The following is a 15393-nucleotide window of genomic DNA, read 5'->3' as shown; positions in this document are numbered from 1 at the left end:
TTCCAGTGCTCTGTCATCCTGCAAGTATTTTTTTGTGATCAGATGGAAAGTCCTATGTTCCAATTTGTGTTCATTTCCCTTTGTTCCATCCCTGGGAACCACTGAAATGAGGCTGGCCTTGCCTACTTGATAAACATCCTTTAAATATTTATTGTGATGAGATCCCGTCAGGACATCTTCTCTAGGATGAAGACTCCCAGGTTCCTCAGCCTTTGCTCATAAGAATGCTCCAGGTTTCTGATCATCTTTGTGGCCTCCTACTGGACTCTCCCTCTAGTAACTCCCAATCTTTTATCAACATGGAGTCCTTTAACTGGACACAGTATTCTGAATGTGACCTCACCAGGGCAGAGTAGAGGGGGAGTATCACCTCCCTTGACCTGCTGGCTGCACTCTTTTTAATACACTTTAGGATCCCATAGACATTCTGGGAAGTAAGGCCACGCTGCTGGCTCATGGCTAATATATTGCCCACCAGGACATGCAGGTCCTTCTCTGCAAAGCTCCTCTCCAGGAGCTTGGTGCAGAAAAGCTGGGGGAATGGAGTGGGCAGCAGTGCTGGGGAAAGCTCAGTGCTGGGACTGGAGTGCTGCTGGCACATGTGCAGCAGGTGAGGCAGGCACATGGTGATGACCAAGCAATGGATGGCGTCATCGCTGTGGGACGGGTGGTGATGTCACCCAGTGAAGGTGAGGCCTGGCAACACGGCCAAGCCCTGGTTTGTGACATCTCCGTGCGATGGATTGTGACTGCTTGGCCCACGCTGCTCCAATGCAGGCGCAGCAGCCCAGCCCAGCAGTTCGTGCCTGGCCTCCAACCGAGCGAGTGTGCGAGGACTGGAGTGTGGACAGGGCGAAATTTGGAGCTGAAACGTGCTCTGGGTGCTGCTTGCGCAGTTCTCAGGTGCCGTCTCAGAGCCGCTTGTGCTGTACCCGGACCCTGCTGGCAGCAGGCAGCCGGGACATCAAGGAGAGGAGTGTGCAGCAGAGCAGGTGAGCAGTGTGGCAATGCTTCATGCCGGCAGCTGGCGGTACTTCTCGAGGGACCCTCCCCAGGCTGGCCTATGCCCGAGGGACCTCTTCTTCACTTCCTACAGTGGCTCGAAGGGAACAGGGACAGGGAGGGATTGACGATGAGAAACTGGGGTAGCGAATGATGATGGTGTCTCTCTCTCTTTTGCAGTTCGTAACACCTTCTGCCTGCTGCAGCACCTGTGAGGGGAGCAGCTTCCCGACCTCAGCTCTCCCCAGCCCACTGCACAGCCCAGGGCCATGGACGTGCCATCCAACTGGACCTGCCCCATCTGCGGGCAAATCCGGGAGGATGTCACCTACGTGACCCCCTGCCAGCACCAGCTGTGCTACGGCTGTGCCATCTGGTGGGCAAATAAGAAGCCGAGTTGTGCCGTATGTGGGCACAAAATTACCACCATTCGGTACTCGGTGAGGTCGGATGAGGATTACCTTGAGTGTGCTGTCCCGCAGCCCGCAGCACACTCAGATCACGGCCTGCAGGACGAGCAGGGGCCTGCAGAGCCAGTGCTTATTCCACCTGAGCACAACTTCCCAGCCGAGGTCTGGGCTGCATTTTTCCAACAACATCCGGAAGACCTCGGACCCCTGCTCCAGTGGCTGCAGGAGGAGATTCAGGAGACATCCAGCAACGACTGGTGGGAAGTCTACGTGGGACAGTGCACCACCATGAACTTCCTTTGTCAACATGGTCTGGACCAGGAGGCCTTGGTGCAGGCGCTGCAGCTGAGCACCAGCGGCGACGTGCTACCCTTCGTAAGAAGGCTCATGAGCACTGCTGCAGCCCTCTACGGTCCCACCATACGTCGCCAGCTGGATCTCCAAGTCTGCCGTGCTGCAGGAGGGAGGGAGGACAGTCCTGCAGCCAGCTGCATCAACGGCACCTCCCATCAGTTGCCGTCTGTCTCGGGCCCAGGCCACTCCACCAGGCACACTGGGCCCAGTACTGAGGAGCTGCCCAGCAGCTCTACTGGGGGACCTGGGTACCCCAGCACCACCACAGCGCCCTCAGAGGAGGAGCAGCAGGAGGAGCCAGGGCAGGCGGCGGCAGCGGGCCCCTCTTCCCAGGGCAGGGACCGCTCGTCTGGGGGGCCCCGGCGCCCCCCGAAGAGGAAGGCCCGCAGCAGCCCCCAGGACTCTGCGCCGCCCTGCAAGAAGCGGCCACAACGGCGGCGCTAGGCCGGCACTGCGCTGCCATCATAGCACGGCTCCGGCGGGCTGGGAGCCCAACACCTACCTCTCAGCCTGCTGCTTATAACACCTAATAAATATCATTAAAAAAAAATATTAAAAAAGACAAAGTCTGTGTGTTATTGACAAACTGCTGGCATTGCCATTCCTACCCATCCTACCCATGCTGCTTTCTCCCACTTCTGGTCCTGGAGGTCGGTACAGAAATGCAACTTTATTTCCTCCATCGTGATTCAGCACTCTTGACAGCACTAATAAAGCATACAAGGGCCCCAGTAATGGTCAGAGATGGAGCACATCTTACTCCAATAATCCCATCATCAGGAGCAGTGGAGGGAAAGGCAAATTTCTGCACCTGTGGTGGAACACCTGTGGGCCACACTGCAGCCGGAGCCACCCAGCTGGACAGGACCCAGGAGTCCTGCTGGACACTTGGCTCAACCGGCAAGGAGCGCTGCCCGCAAACCTGAGTGCTGCCCTGGGCTGCATGAGGTGCCAGCGTGCAGCCAGCGTGCAAAGGGCAGAGATGCTGCCCCTCTGCTCAGCTCTGGGGAGGCCGCAGCTGGAGCTCAGGGCACAGCCATAGGCTCCCCAGCACCAGGGAGACCTGGCCTTGATCATCTTGCACACCCGCAGCCCTGGGATGTGCTAACTGTCCCTGTCCAATCTGCCCAATTCTTCCTCAGCCTGGTGCTGTTTGGAGGAGTGTGCGGCTTGCTGTGAGGAGCAGGGCTTGTCCCCAGCCTCAGTGAGGTTCCAGACCACCATGCAGCTGTGACACACCCTCGTATGTCTTCAGTAGGAGCACAAAGCCAATTTTTCTGTTGTAAGAGCAGGCATTCAATTTGTGTGGCTCAGCTTTGCAATCCAAACTTCATGCTAGAACACAAGCCAAAATATAGAAGGGTACTTTACTGTCAGGAATCTCCTTTCCAAAAGCATTAACAAAAATTATACATTAAATATTGGAAGGGATGCAACTTCAAAATCACAGGATCACAGAATGGCCTCTGTTGAAAAGGACCTCAACGATCACCCATTTTCAACCCCCAGCTATGTGCAGGGTCACCAGCCATCAGACCAAGCTGCCCAGAGCCACATCCAGCCTGGCCTTGAATGCCTCCAGGGATGGGGCATCCACAACCTCCTTGGGCAACCTGTTCCAGTGTGTCACCACCCTCTGAGTGAAAATTGTCCTCCTAATATCCAACCTAAACCTCCCCCGTCTGAGTTTAAAACCATTCCCCCTTGTTCTATCACTATCCACCCTCACAAGCAGTCATTTCCCCTCCTGTTCATATGCTCCCTCCACGTACTGGAAGACCACAGTGAGGTCTCCCTGGAGCCTTTTTTTTCCCATGGTAAACAATCTAAGTTCCCTCAACCTTTCCTCAGAAGAGAGGTGCTCCAGCCCTCTGACCATCTTAGCAGCCCTTCTCTAGACCCATTCCAAGAGCTCCATGTCCTTTCTGTACTGTGGGGCTCCAGGCCTGGACACAGTACTCCAGTGAGTTTTCACAAGAGCTGAGTAGAGGGGGACAATCACCTCCATCTCCTTGCTGGTCACTTCTCTTTTAACGCAGCCCAGAACACAGTTGGACTTCAAGGCTGTAAGCGCATGCTGCTGGCTGAAGTCCATCTTCTCATCCACCAGGACCCAGAAGACCTTTGCTGTAGTGCTGCTCTCAATGAGTTGATCCCTCCAGTTTGTGTAAGTCATGCACCCTTTGATGCAAACAGCCAACCAACTTCCAATCCACTGAACAGACAATCTTTTAAATCCAAACCTCTCCAGTTCAGAGAAAGAACAATAACAAATTCACTGATTTTCATGACTGCTCTATTTCCAAAAATAGTTTGAGTTTCGAACTCAAAGCCAGTAAGAGCACACAGCCATTTCATTTCCTCAATTTTTGAAACGTTTAAGTTACATCATGATCTTCGGCTTGAATTCTGTGATATTTGAAAACAGAGAACAGCTTAATATGAAGAATTCAATGCAATGAAAAGCTTCAGCAAGCACACCCGTAACAAACTTCCTGGCACCTCAGTCAAGGAGTCAGCAGAGCCACCTCGTCCACTCAGTGCAGACATGGCAACATCAGCTGAACAGCAACAGAGCAGAAGTTACACGTGAAGCACGTTAGGCTTTTATTTCATCACGTTTCACAGACTAAGCAGGATCAGGATAGTGATCCCTGACGTGTGTCAGGTAACCACTGTAGGGCTAGTAATGGAAGTGTACGGGGTATGCTGCAAGCAAACCCAGTGTAGTGACTGAACAAATCCAGCTGGGACTGCCCTGTGAACTCACACAGATGGCCATATTCAGGCAAGGCACACACACACAACCTGTTCACTGGTGGACAGTTAATTTCCAGCACTCTGACAAGCAGTGACAGTTACCTAAGTGGCTACACAACATCTCAATAATGAAAGCATATTAGTAATTCTAGTTCTCTAATCTAGTCAAATGTGGTCCCCTTTTGCTACCCTACCCCAGGTAATTAGCTTCCCTATGCTTGTTCTGCAGTGGCTGGCTTTTTAGCACACCAGAGCACTGCGCTTAGGGTTGAACACTAAAAATAAATGCGTAAATAAAGGAATGCGGACGATGTTGGGGACAGCGACACAACCTTATGTTCCACAGAAGAGAAAGGTTCACTCAACAGCGATCTTGGGCATCACAGAATCATAGAATCATGAAGGCTGGAAAAGATCTCCAAGATCACCTACTCCAAGAGACAGAGGGAAGTATGAAATTTTATTGAAAATAAACTTTCTAGCCGTATAAGCCTGGGGCTGTGTGCCATGGCCATGGCCAGAGCTACAAGATGGGGCATGTGGGAAGACACAGCCCAGGCCCTGGAACACTGATAAGAAGCACTGATGTGAAACACAGATGCCCAGCACACAAGAGCTGGGGGGATTAAATGGGGCAGGCAGAAGCGCTGGGGAAACCCCAGAAATGTGTGCTGGGGCTTCAGTGCTGCTGGCACACGTGCAGCAGGTGAGGCCGGCACATGGTGATGACCAAGCAATGGAAGGCATCATCACTGTGGGACGGGTGGTGATGTCACCCAGTGAAGGTGAGGCCTGGCAACACGGCCAAGCCCTGGTTTGTGACATCTCCGTGCGATGGATTGTGACTGCTTGGCCCACGCTGCTCCAATGCAGGCGCAGCAGCCCAGCCCAGCAGTTCGTGCCTGGCCTCCAACCGAGCGAGTGTGCGAGGACTGGAGTGTGGACAGGGCGAAATTTGGAGCTGAAACGTGCTCTGGGTGCTGCTTGCGCAGTTCTCAGGTACCGTCTCAGAGCCACTTGTGCTGTACCCGGACCCTGCTGGTTGGCAGCAGGCAGCCGGGACATCAAGGAGAGAAGCGTGCAGCAGAGCAGGTGAGCAGTGTGGCAATGCCTCATGCCGGCAGCTGGGGGTGCTTCTTGAGGGACCCTCCCCAGGCTGGCCTTTACCCGTGGGACCTCTTGTTCACTTTCTACAGTGGCTGGTAGGGAACAGGGACAGGGAGGCTTTGATGATGAGAGACTGGGGCAGCGAATGACAATGGTGTCTCTCTCTCTCTTTTGCAGTTCGTAACACCTTCTGCCTGCTGCAGCACCTGTGAGGGGAGCAGCTTCCTGACCTCAGCTCTCCCCAGCCCACCACACAGCCCAGGGCCATGGACGTGCCATCCAACTGGACCTGCCCCATCTGCGGGCAAATCCGGGAGGATGTCACCTACGTGACCCCCTGCCAGCACCAGCTGTGCTACGGCTGTGCCATCTGGTGGGCAAATAAGAAGCCGAGTTGTGCCGTATGCGGGCACAAAATCGATACCATCCGATACTCGGTGAGGTCGGACGATGATTACCTCGAGTGTGCTGTCCCGCAGCCCACAGCGCACTCAGATCACGGCCTGCAGGACGAGCAGGGGCCTGCAGAGCCGGTGCTCATCCCACCTGAGCACAACTTCCCAGCCGAGGTCTGGGCTGCCTTTTTCCAAGATCATCCGGAAGACCTCGGACCCCTGCTCCAGTGGCTGCAGGAGGAGATCCAGCAGGTGTCCAGCAATGACTGGTGGGAAGTCTACGTGGGACAGTGCACCACCATGAACTTCCTTTGTCAACATGGTCTGGACGAAGAGGCCTTGGTGCAGGCGCTGCAGCTGAGCACCAGCGGCGACGTGCTGACCTTCGTAAGAAGGCTCATCAGCACCGCTGCAGCCCTGTATGGTCCCCCGATCCACCACCAGCTTGACCACCAGGACGCCCGAGCTGCTGGAAGGAGGGAGGACAGCCCTGCAGCCAGCTCCATCAACAGCACCTCCCATCAGTTGCCTTTTGCCTCGGGCCCAGGCCACTCCACCAGCCACACTGGGCCCAGTAACGAGGAGCTGCCCAGCAGCTCTACTGGGGTCCCTGGGTACCCCAGCACCACCACAGCGCCCTCAGTGGAGGAGCAGCAGGAGGAGCCAGGGCAGGCAGCGGCAGCGGGCCCCTCTTCCCAGGGCAGAGACCGCTCATGTGGGGGGACCCGGCGCCCCCCGAAGAGGAAGGCCCGCAGCAGCACCCAGGACTCTGCGCCGCCCTGCAAGAGGCGGCCCTGGCGTCGTCGCTAGGCCAGAACCGCAATGCCGTCACAGCACGGCTCTGGTGGGCTGGGGGAACAACATCTACCTCTCGGCCTGCTGCTTATAACACCTAATAAACATCTGTTACAACAAAGAAGAAAGAGCCTCTGTGTTATTGACAAGGCTGTTGGCATTGCTGTTCCTACCCATGCTGCTTTCTATGTTTTTCAGTCCTGTGGGTGCGCGCAGAATGCAGCTTTATTTCCATCACCATAAATCAGCACTCATAACAGCATTAACAAAACACGTGAGGGCCCCAGTAATGGTCAGAGATGGAGCACACGTTACTCCAATAATCCCATTATCAGGAGCAGTGGAGGGAAAGGCAAATTTCTGCACCTGTGGTGGAACACCTTTGGGCCACACTGCAGCCGGAGCCACCCAGCTGGACAGGACCCAGGCCGCAGCTGGAGCTCAGGGCACAGCCATAGGCTCCCCGGTATAAGGGAGACCTGGCCTTGATCATCTTGCATGCCCACAGCCCTGGGATGTGCTAACTGTCCCTGTCCCAACTGCCCAGGTCTTTCGCAGCCTGGTGCAGTTTGGAGGAGTGTGGGGCTTGCTGTGAGGAGCAGGGCTTGTCCCCAACCTCAGAGAGGTTCCAGCCCACCATGCAGGTGTGACACTCCCTCATATGTCTTCAGTAAGAAGAGCACAAAGCCAATTTTTTTGTTGTAAGAGCAGGCATTCAATTTGTGTGGCTCCGCTTTGGAATCCAAAGTTCATGCTCAAACACAACTCAAAATATAGAAGGGTACTTTACTGTCAGGAATCTCTTTTCCAAAAGCATTAACAAAAATGTTGCACTGACTATTGGAAGTTCAATATTGAACTTCTAAATCACAGAATCACAGAATGGCCTGAGTTGAAAATGACCATCATTTTCACCCATTTTCAATCTCCTGCTATGTGCAGGGTCGCCAAGCACCAGACCAGGCTGCCCGGAGCCACATCCAGCCTGGCCTTGAATGCCTCCAGGGATGGGGCATCCACAACCTCCTTGGGCAACCTGTTCCAGAGCGTCACCACCCTCTGAGTCTAAATTGTCCTCCTAATATCCAACCTAAACCTCCCCTGTCTGAGTTTAAAACCATTCCCCCTTGTCCTATCACTGTCCACCCTCACAAGCAGCCATTCCCCCTCCTGTTCATATGCTCCCTCCACATACTGGAAGACCACAGTGAGGTATCCCTGGAGCCTTCTTTTTTTCATGGTAAGCAATCCCAGTTCCGTCAACCTTTCCTCAGAAGAGAGGTGCTCCAGCCTTCTGACCATCTTAGCAGCCCTTCTCTAGACCCATTCCAAGAGCTCCATGTCCTTTCTGTACTGTGGGGCTCCAGGCCTGGACACAGTACTCCAGTGAGTTTTCACAAGAGCTGAGTAGAGGGGGACAATCACCTCCATCTCCTTGCTGGTCACTCCTCTTTTAACGCAGCCCAGAACACAGTTGGACTTCAAGGCTGTAAGCGCATGCTGCTGGCTCATGTCCATCTTCTCATCCACCAGGACCCAGAAGACCTTCGCTGTAGTGCTGCTCTCAATGAGTTCTTCCCTCCAGTTTGTGGAAGTAGCAGAGACTGCCTCAGCCCGAGGGCCGAGACCTTGCGCTGGGCCAGGCTGAACCTCACTAGGTTCACACGGAGCCTGTCCAGCTCCCTCTGGATGGCTTCACCACCTCCCAAATTATTAACAGCATCGCTCAGCATGGTGTCATCTGCAAACTTGCCTATGGTGCACTCGATGCCATCGTCTGCGTCACTGATAAAGATGCTGAAGAGCACCGGTCCCAAGAGCAACCCCTGAGGGATACCACTTGTGGACAGCCTTCACCAACACAGAACCATTAATCACAACCCTTTGGATGCAACCAGCCAAACAACTCCTAATCCACTGAACAGACCATCTTTTAAATCCAAACCTCTCCAGTTTAGAGAAAAAACAACAACCAATTCACTGATTTTCATGACTGCTCTAGTTCCAAAAATAGTTAATGTCTGCCATAGAAAGCAGACATGATATAATCAAAGGATCTTCAGACTTTCAAAACCACTCTGCTCTCTTAAGAGTATTCAAACAAATGAAAAAGCATTGATTTTATTAGTTGAATAAATGTTGTTGGAGAAAATTGGAGGCATCATAAAAAGAAGGATTACATTGTAATTGTATTTTCTTTCCTGTATTTTACTGCAAGAGAGGAGAACACAATCTCTTTTTTCTGAAAATAAACATTCTAAAAGCTCAGACTGGATTTCGATTTTGAGAAGCAGCATGCCCATATTCCTTATCTCAATACAGGAGCCAAAGTGGAAAACACCTTTTTTTCCTCCACTTCCCTTGAACCGGTGGGTGACAGAACTGTATTGCAAAGCTTACTTTTGTGTTTCCACACTGCCTAACTGCAAGGGTTTACCAAACTCCTTTGGAATGACAGCAGAAAAACCAAGAGTATCTCAAGGGCCGAGTGACTTCGTACTCTCATCTCCAGAATTATTGGGCTGAAATCAGCAGGGAAATCTTCATCCCAGTACAAATGTATGCATCATAAAAACAGAAAGCATTCAGAGCAGGGCTGTCACGTTCTTCGTTCCTTAAAGAAATCTGTTCCTTTCAGCTCTTCTGGCAGATAGTCCTGCACCACAGGTTCCTTGTACTTGGGGTTATACTTATAGCCTTTACCGTAGCCCAAGTCCTTCATGAGCCTCGTCGGGGCATTTCTCAGGTGCAGCGGAACAGGTGGTAGAGGCCCCGTGTGCATCCTCAGACATTCTTTGACGTTGCCATATGCCCTGTACACCTCTATAGACTTTGGTGCTCTTGCAAAATACACTACACACTGTGCCAGAATGACCTGGAAACAAGGAAGGGGAAAGTATTAAATTAAATGATTTGTTTTAAGCTCTAATGTCTGTTATCCAGACATTTTGAGTAGCATGACAAGGCCTTAGTTTGTATACTGACCTCCTACTGCTACTACTATTTGAATATTATTTCACAACAATACAGTCCTTCATAACTTTGGCTACTAGAAAAGAAGAGCTACTTTACAACAGGATGTATGAACATTTAGAACTGTAAGACAACAAGAATCAGAGCAAAAAAAAATTACTTGAAACATGACAACACCCGCACAGGGAGATTTCAAGGACAGCTTCTATTGCTAGAGCAACAATGTTTTCTTACTTGAAGCCTTGTCTGGAATGGGCCAATACATTTATTTGCCTTGTCCTTGCAATCTCTGTTTCTTTTTTGGTCATTACAACTAGATCTTACAATTTACATTACTCTTAGATCAGTGAACTGATGAAGCCTTTACCTCGCACTCTGGCATCCCAATGAAGTGACAACCTTGATAAGCAGCAACCGCTTGTGTTAAAGCCAAAGGATCTGCCAGCCCTATAAGAAGGGATTACATGAAAGCAGGTTAAAGTCAGTTTACTAGAATCACAGTGTTTCTTGTTCTCTGCCATGGAAGGCTATCCATGCTCACTTCAAAGCTGCAGTCCCAGGTGGTGGATCACCTGCTACAATACTTGGCAGCACATGAGATAGATACTTTCCACCCAGTGTCTTCTCCCTATTACTTCTGAAAGCCTCAATCTGCTGCCACACAGTGGTGGCCTGAGCAGCAGCAGCAGGTAGTGAAGGGTTCACTTTCTCTTTGTGAAAAAGAAACGAGGAGCTATTGGTATACAGACATAGCTTCACCAGACGTACTAAGTCTCCACTCATCACTCCTGTACTAAAAATCTTGCTGCTTCTATTATTTAGGATAATGAAAATACCTTTAAACTACTGACCCACCCACCATGAGGCTTGCACATCAAGGTTGGCTTTTGGCTTCCACAGTCACTAAAACAATGGAACAAACAAATAAAAACCCCGACATCCCTGCCACACACATTCTCTGTGACACAAGGTGACCCACAATCATAGCTTGAAATGAAAGAACACTATCAAAACCTAACCTCTAAAATCTTTGTTCCTCCTGCAGCTGTCACCACAAGGACATCAAATGTAGGTTTCTGTCTGCATATACTTAGATTTTGTTGGACATGATGCATTTCACTACTTTGTACCTGTTGTGCATGGAGTATTTGTTTTGGTATTTATTGCACCCCTACCCCCAAGTACTGAACTCTGAAGGTCAGAAGACTGGCACATCTTAGTTAACACACCATCCCAACCAGGAAATACTGGAAGCACGTACCTATATCTTCGCTTGCAAACCTCACCAGCCTCCTTGCCACGTAGAGTGGATCTTCACCACCTTCAAGCATTCGAGCAAGCCAGTAGAGGGAGGCATTTTCATCTGAGCCTCTCATTGACTTATGCAGGGCTGAGATGCAATTGTAATGTTCTTCTGTTTAGAATGGGGGAACAGAGATACAGAGAGCTATTTGGAGGAAGAGGAGCAAAATACATTTAAGAGAACAGAACAGATTTCCTTAGATCACAGTAGGTAAACAGAACCTGCTTCCCCAAGTTCTCTTTAAACGCGAATCATGCTGTTCATCAGTGTTTTCAGAACCTTCATGCTCTCAAGTGTGGATCAGCATACCAGCAGGTAACAGCAACAGCAGATGAAGAGACAAGCGGTTTGGTCTGTTGCTTAAACATGACAGGGCTAACAATTTGCCTCTGATACCATACAACCTTTCCTTCAGGAGAAGGAAAATATGTTGGGAAGATGACCTTGTATCTGTATCAGGCCCCATTAGTCACGGAAATGGGCCAAACTGGCCCAGAAACTATTGACATGTAGGTATATCATGATGGCACATCACAAAGTTTGGAGGAAATAAGATCACAGCACACAGTCCTGACAAATCCCCTACGAGGTGTGTTGGGTTCATCCTTTTAGGAGCAGCTGAAACCTATGAGGTGTGTTGGGTTCACCCTTTTAGGAATGGCCCTGAAAACAGTGAGCAGCTCAAATCTAAGGCACACAAAATGAAATAAATAATCCTTAGAGTTGGAAGGTACCTCTGAAGGCCAACTAGTCCAGCTCCTCTGCAGTGAACAGGGACATGCACAGCTAGAAACAGGTCTTTTTCAGCAGTGTCATGGGTCTAGAGAAGGGCTGATAAGATGGTCAGAGGGCTGGAGGACCTCTCCTGTGAGGAAAGGCTGAGGAACTGGGCTTGTTTAGCTTGGAGAAGAGAAAGCTCTAGGGAGACCTTGATGTGGCCTTCCAGTACTTGAAGGGAGCATATAAACAGGAGGGGGAATGGCTGTTTACGTGGGTGGACTGTGATAGAACAAATGGGAATGGTTTTAAACTGAGACAGGAGATTTAGACTGGATATTAGAGGGGGTGAAACTAGGTGATCTTGGAGGTCCTATTCAACCCAGGCCATTCTATGACTCTATGATGATGATTCAAATAGTGCTTAAGGAGAGCAAAACTAAGTAACCACATAAAAACTGAATTCATATTTACTTGATTCTGGTCAGACACTACTTAATTGTCTGGTGCGTGCTCTGTGAACACAGCATACTCAAGTGCATACTGCTACTATCATGGGTACACAGCATCACATCCCTTCAATTTATTATTTATTGTGGCCAGAGCTACAAGATGGGGCATGTGGGAAGACACAGCCCAGGCCCAGGAACACTGATAAGAAGTACTGATGTGAAACACAGATGCCAGGCACACAAGAGCTGGGGGGATTAAATGGGACAGGCAGAAGCGTTGGGGAAACCCCAGAAATGTGTGCTGGTGCAGCAGGTGAGGCCGGCACATGGTGATGACCAAGCAATGGATGACGGCATCACTGTGGGATGGGTGGTGATGTCCCCCACTGAAGGTGAGGGCTGGCAACATGGCCAAGCCCTGGTTTGTGACATCTCCGTGCGATGGATTGTGACTGCTTGGCCCACGCTGCTCCTATGCAGGGGCAGCAGCCCAGCCCAGCAGTTCGTGCCTGGCCTCCAACCGAGCGAGTGTGCGAGGACTGGAGTGTGGACAGGGCGAAATTTGGAGCTGAAACGTGCTCTGGGTGCTGCTTGCGCAGTTCTCAGGTGCCGTCTCAGAGCCGCTTGTGCTGTACCCGGACCCTGCTGGTTGGCAGCAGGCAGCCGGGGCATTAAGGAGAGGAGCGTGCAGCAGAGCAGGTGAGCAGCATGGCAATGCTTCATGCCGGCAGCTGGGGGTGCTTCTTGAAGGACCCTCCCCAGGCTGGCCTTTACCCGTGGGGCCTCTTGTTCACTTCCTACAGTGGCTGGAAGGGAACAGGGACAGGGAGGCTTTGACAATGAGTGACTGGGGCAGCAAATGACGATGGTGTCTCTCTCTCTCTTGCAGTTCGTAACACCTTCTGCCTGCTGCAGCACCTGTGAGGGGAGCAGCTTCCTGACCTCAGCTCTCCCCAGCCCACCGCACAGCCCAGGGCCATGGACGTGCCATCCAACTGGACCTGCCCCATCTGCGGGCAAATCCGGGAGGATGTCACCTACGTGACCCCCTGCCAGCACCAGCTGTGCTACGGCTGTGCCATCTGGTGGGCAAATAAGAAGCCGAGTTGTGCCGTATGCGGGCACAAAATCTATACCATCCGATACTCGGTGAGGTCAGACGACGATTACCTCGAGTGTGCTGTCCCGCAGCCCGCAGTGCACTCAGATCACGACCTGCAGGACGAGCAGGGGCCTGCAGAGCCGGTGCTCATCCCACCTGAGCACAACTTCCCAGCCGAGGTCTGGGCTGCATTTTTCCAACAACATCCGGAAGACCTCGGACCCCTGCTCCAGTGGCTGCAGGAGGAGATCCAGCAGGTGTCCAGCAACGACTGGTGGGAAGTCTACGTGGGACAGTGCAGCACCATGAACTTCCTGTGTCAGCATGGGCTGGACGAGGAGGCCTTGGTGCAGGCGCTGCAGCTGAGCACCAGCGGCGATGTGCTGACCTTCGTAAGAAGGCTCATCAGCACCGCTGCAGCCCTCTACGGTCCCACGATCCGCCACCAGCTTGACCACCAGGACGCCCGAGCTGCTGGAAGGAGGGAGGACAGCCCTGCAGCCAGCCCTATCAACAGCACCTCCCATCAGTTGCCTTCTGCCTCGGGCCCAGGCCACTCCACCAGCCACACTGGGCCCAGTACCGAGGAGCTGCCCAGCAGCTCTACTGGGGTCCCTGGGTACCCCAGCACCACCACAGCGCCCTCAGAGGAGGAGCAGCAGGAGGAGCCAGGGCAGGCGGCGGCAGCGGGCCCCTCTTCTCAGGGCAGAGACCGCTCATGTGGGGGGACCCGGCGCCCCCCGAAGAGGAAGGCCCGCAGCAGCCCCCAGGACTCTGCGCCGCCCTGCAAGAGGCGGCCACGGCGGCGGCGCTAGGCGGGAACTGCACTGCTGTCACAGCATGGCTCCGGTGGGCTGGGGGAACAACACCTACCTCTCGGCCTGCTGCTTATAACACCTAATAAACATCAGTTACAACGAAGAAGAAAGAGTCTCTGTGTTATTGACAAGGCTGTTGGCATTGCTGTCCCTACCCATGCTGCTTTCTCTGTTTTTCAGGCCTGGGGGTGGGCGCAGAATGCAGCTTTATTTCCATCACCATAAATCAGCACTCATAACAGCATTAACAAAACACGTGAAGGGCCCAGTAATGGTCAGAGATGGAGCACACGTTACTCCAATAATCCCATTATCAGGAGCAGTGGAGGGAAAGGCAAATTTCTGCACCTGTGGTGGAACACCTCCCGGCCACACCGCAGCCGGGGTCACCCAGCTGGACAGGACCCAGGCCACAGCTGGAGCTCAGGGCACAGCCATAGGCTCCCCGGTATAAGGGAGACCTGGCCTTGATCATCTTGCATGCCCACAGCCCTGGGATGGGCTAACTGTCCCTGTCCCAACTGCCCAGGTCTTCCGCAGCCTGGTGCAGTCTGGAGGAGTGTGTGGCTTGCTGTGAGGAGCAGGGCTTGTCCCCAACCTCAGAGAGGTTCCAGCCCACCATGCAGGTGTGACACTCCCTCGTATGTCTTCAGTAAGAAGAGCACAAAGCCAATTTTTCTGTTGTAAGAGCAGGCATTCAATTTGTGTGGATCAGCTTTGCAATCCAAAGTTCATGCTCAAACACAACTCAAAATATAGAAGGGTACTTTACTGTCAGGAATCTCTTTTCCAAAAGCATTAACAAAAATGTTGCACTAACTATTGGAAGTGATGCAACTTCAAAATCACAGAATCACAGAATCACAGAATGGCCTGGGTTGAAAAGGAACACAACCATCATCCATTTTCAATCCCCTGCTATGTGCAGGGTCTCCAACCACCAGACCAGGCTGCCCAGAGCCACATCCAGCCTGGCCTTGAATGCTTCCAGGGATGGGGCATCCACAACCTCCTTGGGCAACCTGTTCCAGTGTGTCACCACCCTCTGTGTGAAAAACATCCTCCTAATATCCAACCTAAACCTCCCCTGTCTGAGTTTAAAACCATTCCCCCTTGTTCTATCACTATCCACCCACACAAGCAGCCATTCCCCCTCCTGTTCATATGCTCCCTCCACGTACTGGAAGACCACAGTGAGGTATCCC

At 52.1% G+C, this 15393-nt stretch overlaps 4 protein-coding genes across 4 annotated transcripts; 3 read left to right on the top strand and 1 right to left on the bottom strand.

Annotated features, from left to right (window-relative positions):
- The first annotated feature begins 1186 nt into the window (after positions 1 to 1186).
- On the top strand, positions 1187 to 2254 carry LOC146761981 (uncharacterized). Its single transcript, XM_085540885.1, has one exon. The coding sequence runs from the start codon at positions 1272 to 1274 to the stop codon at positions 2208 to 2210; it is 939 nt and encodes a 312-aa protein (XP_085397011.1). The 5' UTR covers positions 1187 to 1271; the 3' UTR covers positions 2211 to 2254.
- Positions 2255 to 5819: 3565 nt separating this feature from the next.
- Positions 5820 to 6838, top strand: LOC146761980 (uncharacterized). The gene has a single exon (XM_085540884.1). It carries the CDS (start codon positions 5900 to 5902, stop codon positions 6836 to 6838), a length of 939 nt encoding a protein of 312 aa, XP_085397010.1. The 5' UTR covers positions 5820 to 5899.
- A 2090-nt stretch (positions 6839 to 8928) lies between these two features.
- On the bottom strand, positions 8929 to 11214 carry LOC146761979 (ATPase WRNIP1-like). Its single transcript, XM_085540320.1, has 3 exons — positions 11058 to 11214; positions 10164 to 10243; positions 8929 to 9698 (listed from the first exon to the last, which is right to left on the bottom strand). The coding sequence occupies exons 1-3, from the start codon at positions 11170 to 11172 to the stop codon at positions 9423 to 9425; spliced, it is 471 nt and encodes a 156-aa protein (XP_085396446.1). The 5' UTR covers positions 11173 to 11214; the 3' UTR covers positions 8929 to 9422.
- Positions 11215 to 12854: 1640 nt separating this feature from the next.
- LOC146761978 (uncharacterized) lies at positions 12855 to 14300 on the top strand. Its single transcript, XM_085537800.1, has one exon. The coding sequence runs from the start codon at positions 13247 to 13249 to the stop codon at positions 14183 to 14185; it is 939 nt and encodes a 312-aa protein (XP_085393926.1). The 5' UTR covers positions 12855 to 13246; the 3' UTR covers positions 14186 to 14300.
- Positions 14301 to 15393: the final 1093 nt, after the last annotated feature.

Source organism: Coturnix japonica, chromosome 2 (genome assembly GCF_054131305.1).
Source record: "Coturnix japonica strain WE chromosome 2, WE-NBRP24, whole genome shotgun sequence".
NCBI lineage: Eukaryota > Metazoa > Chordata > Aves > Galliformes > Phasianidae > Coturnix > Coturnix japonica.
This window is presented reverse-complemented; position numbering and strand designations above follow the sequence as displayed.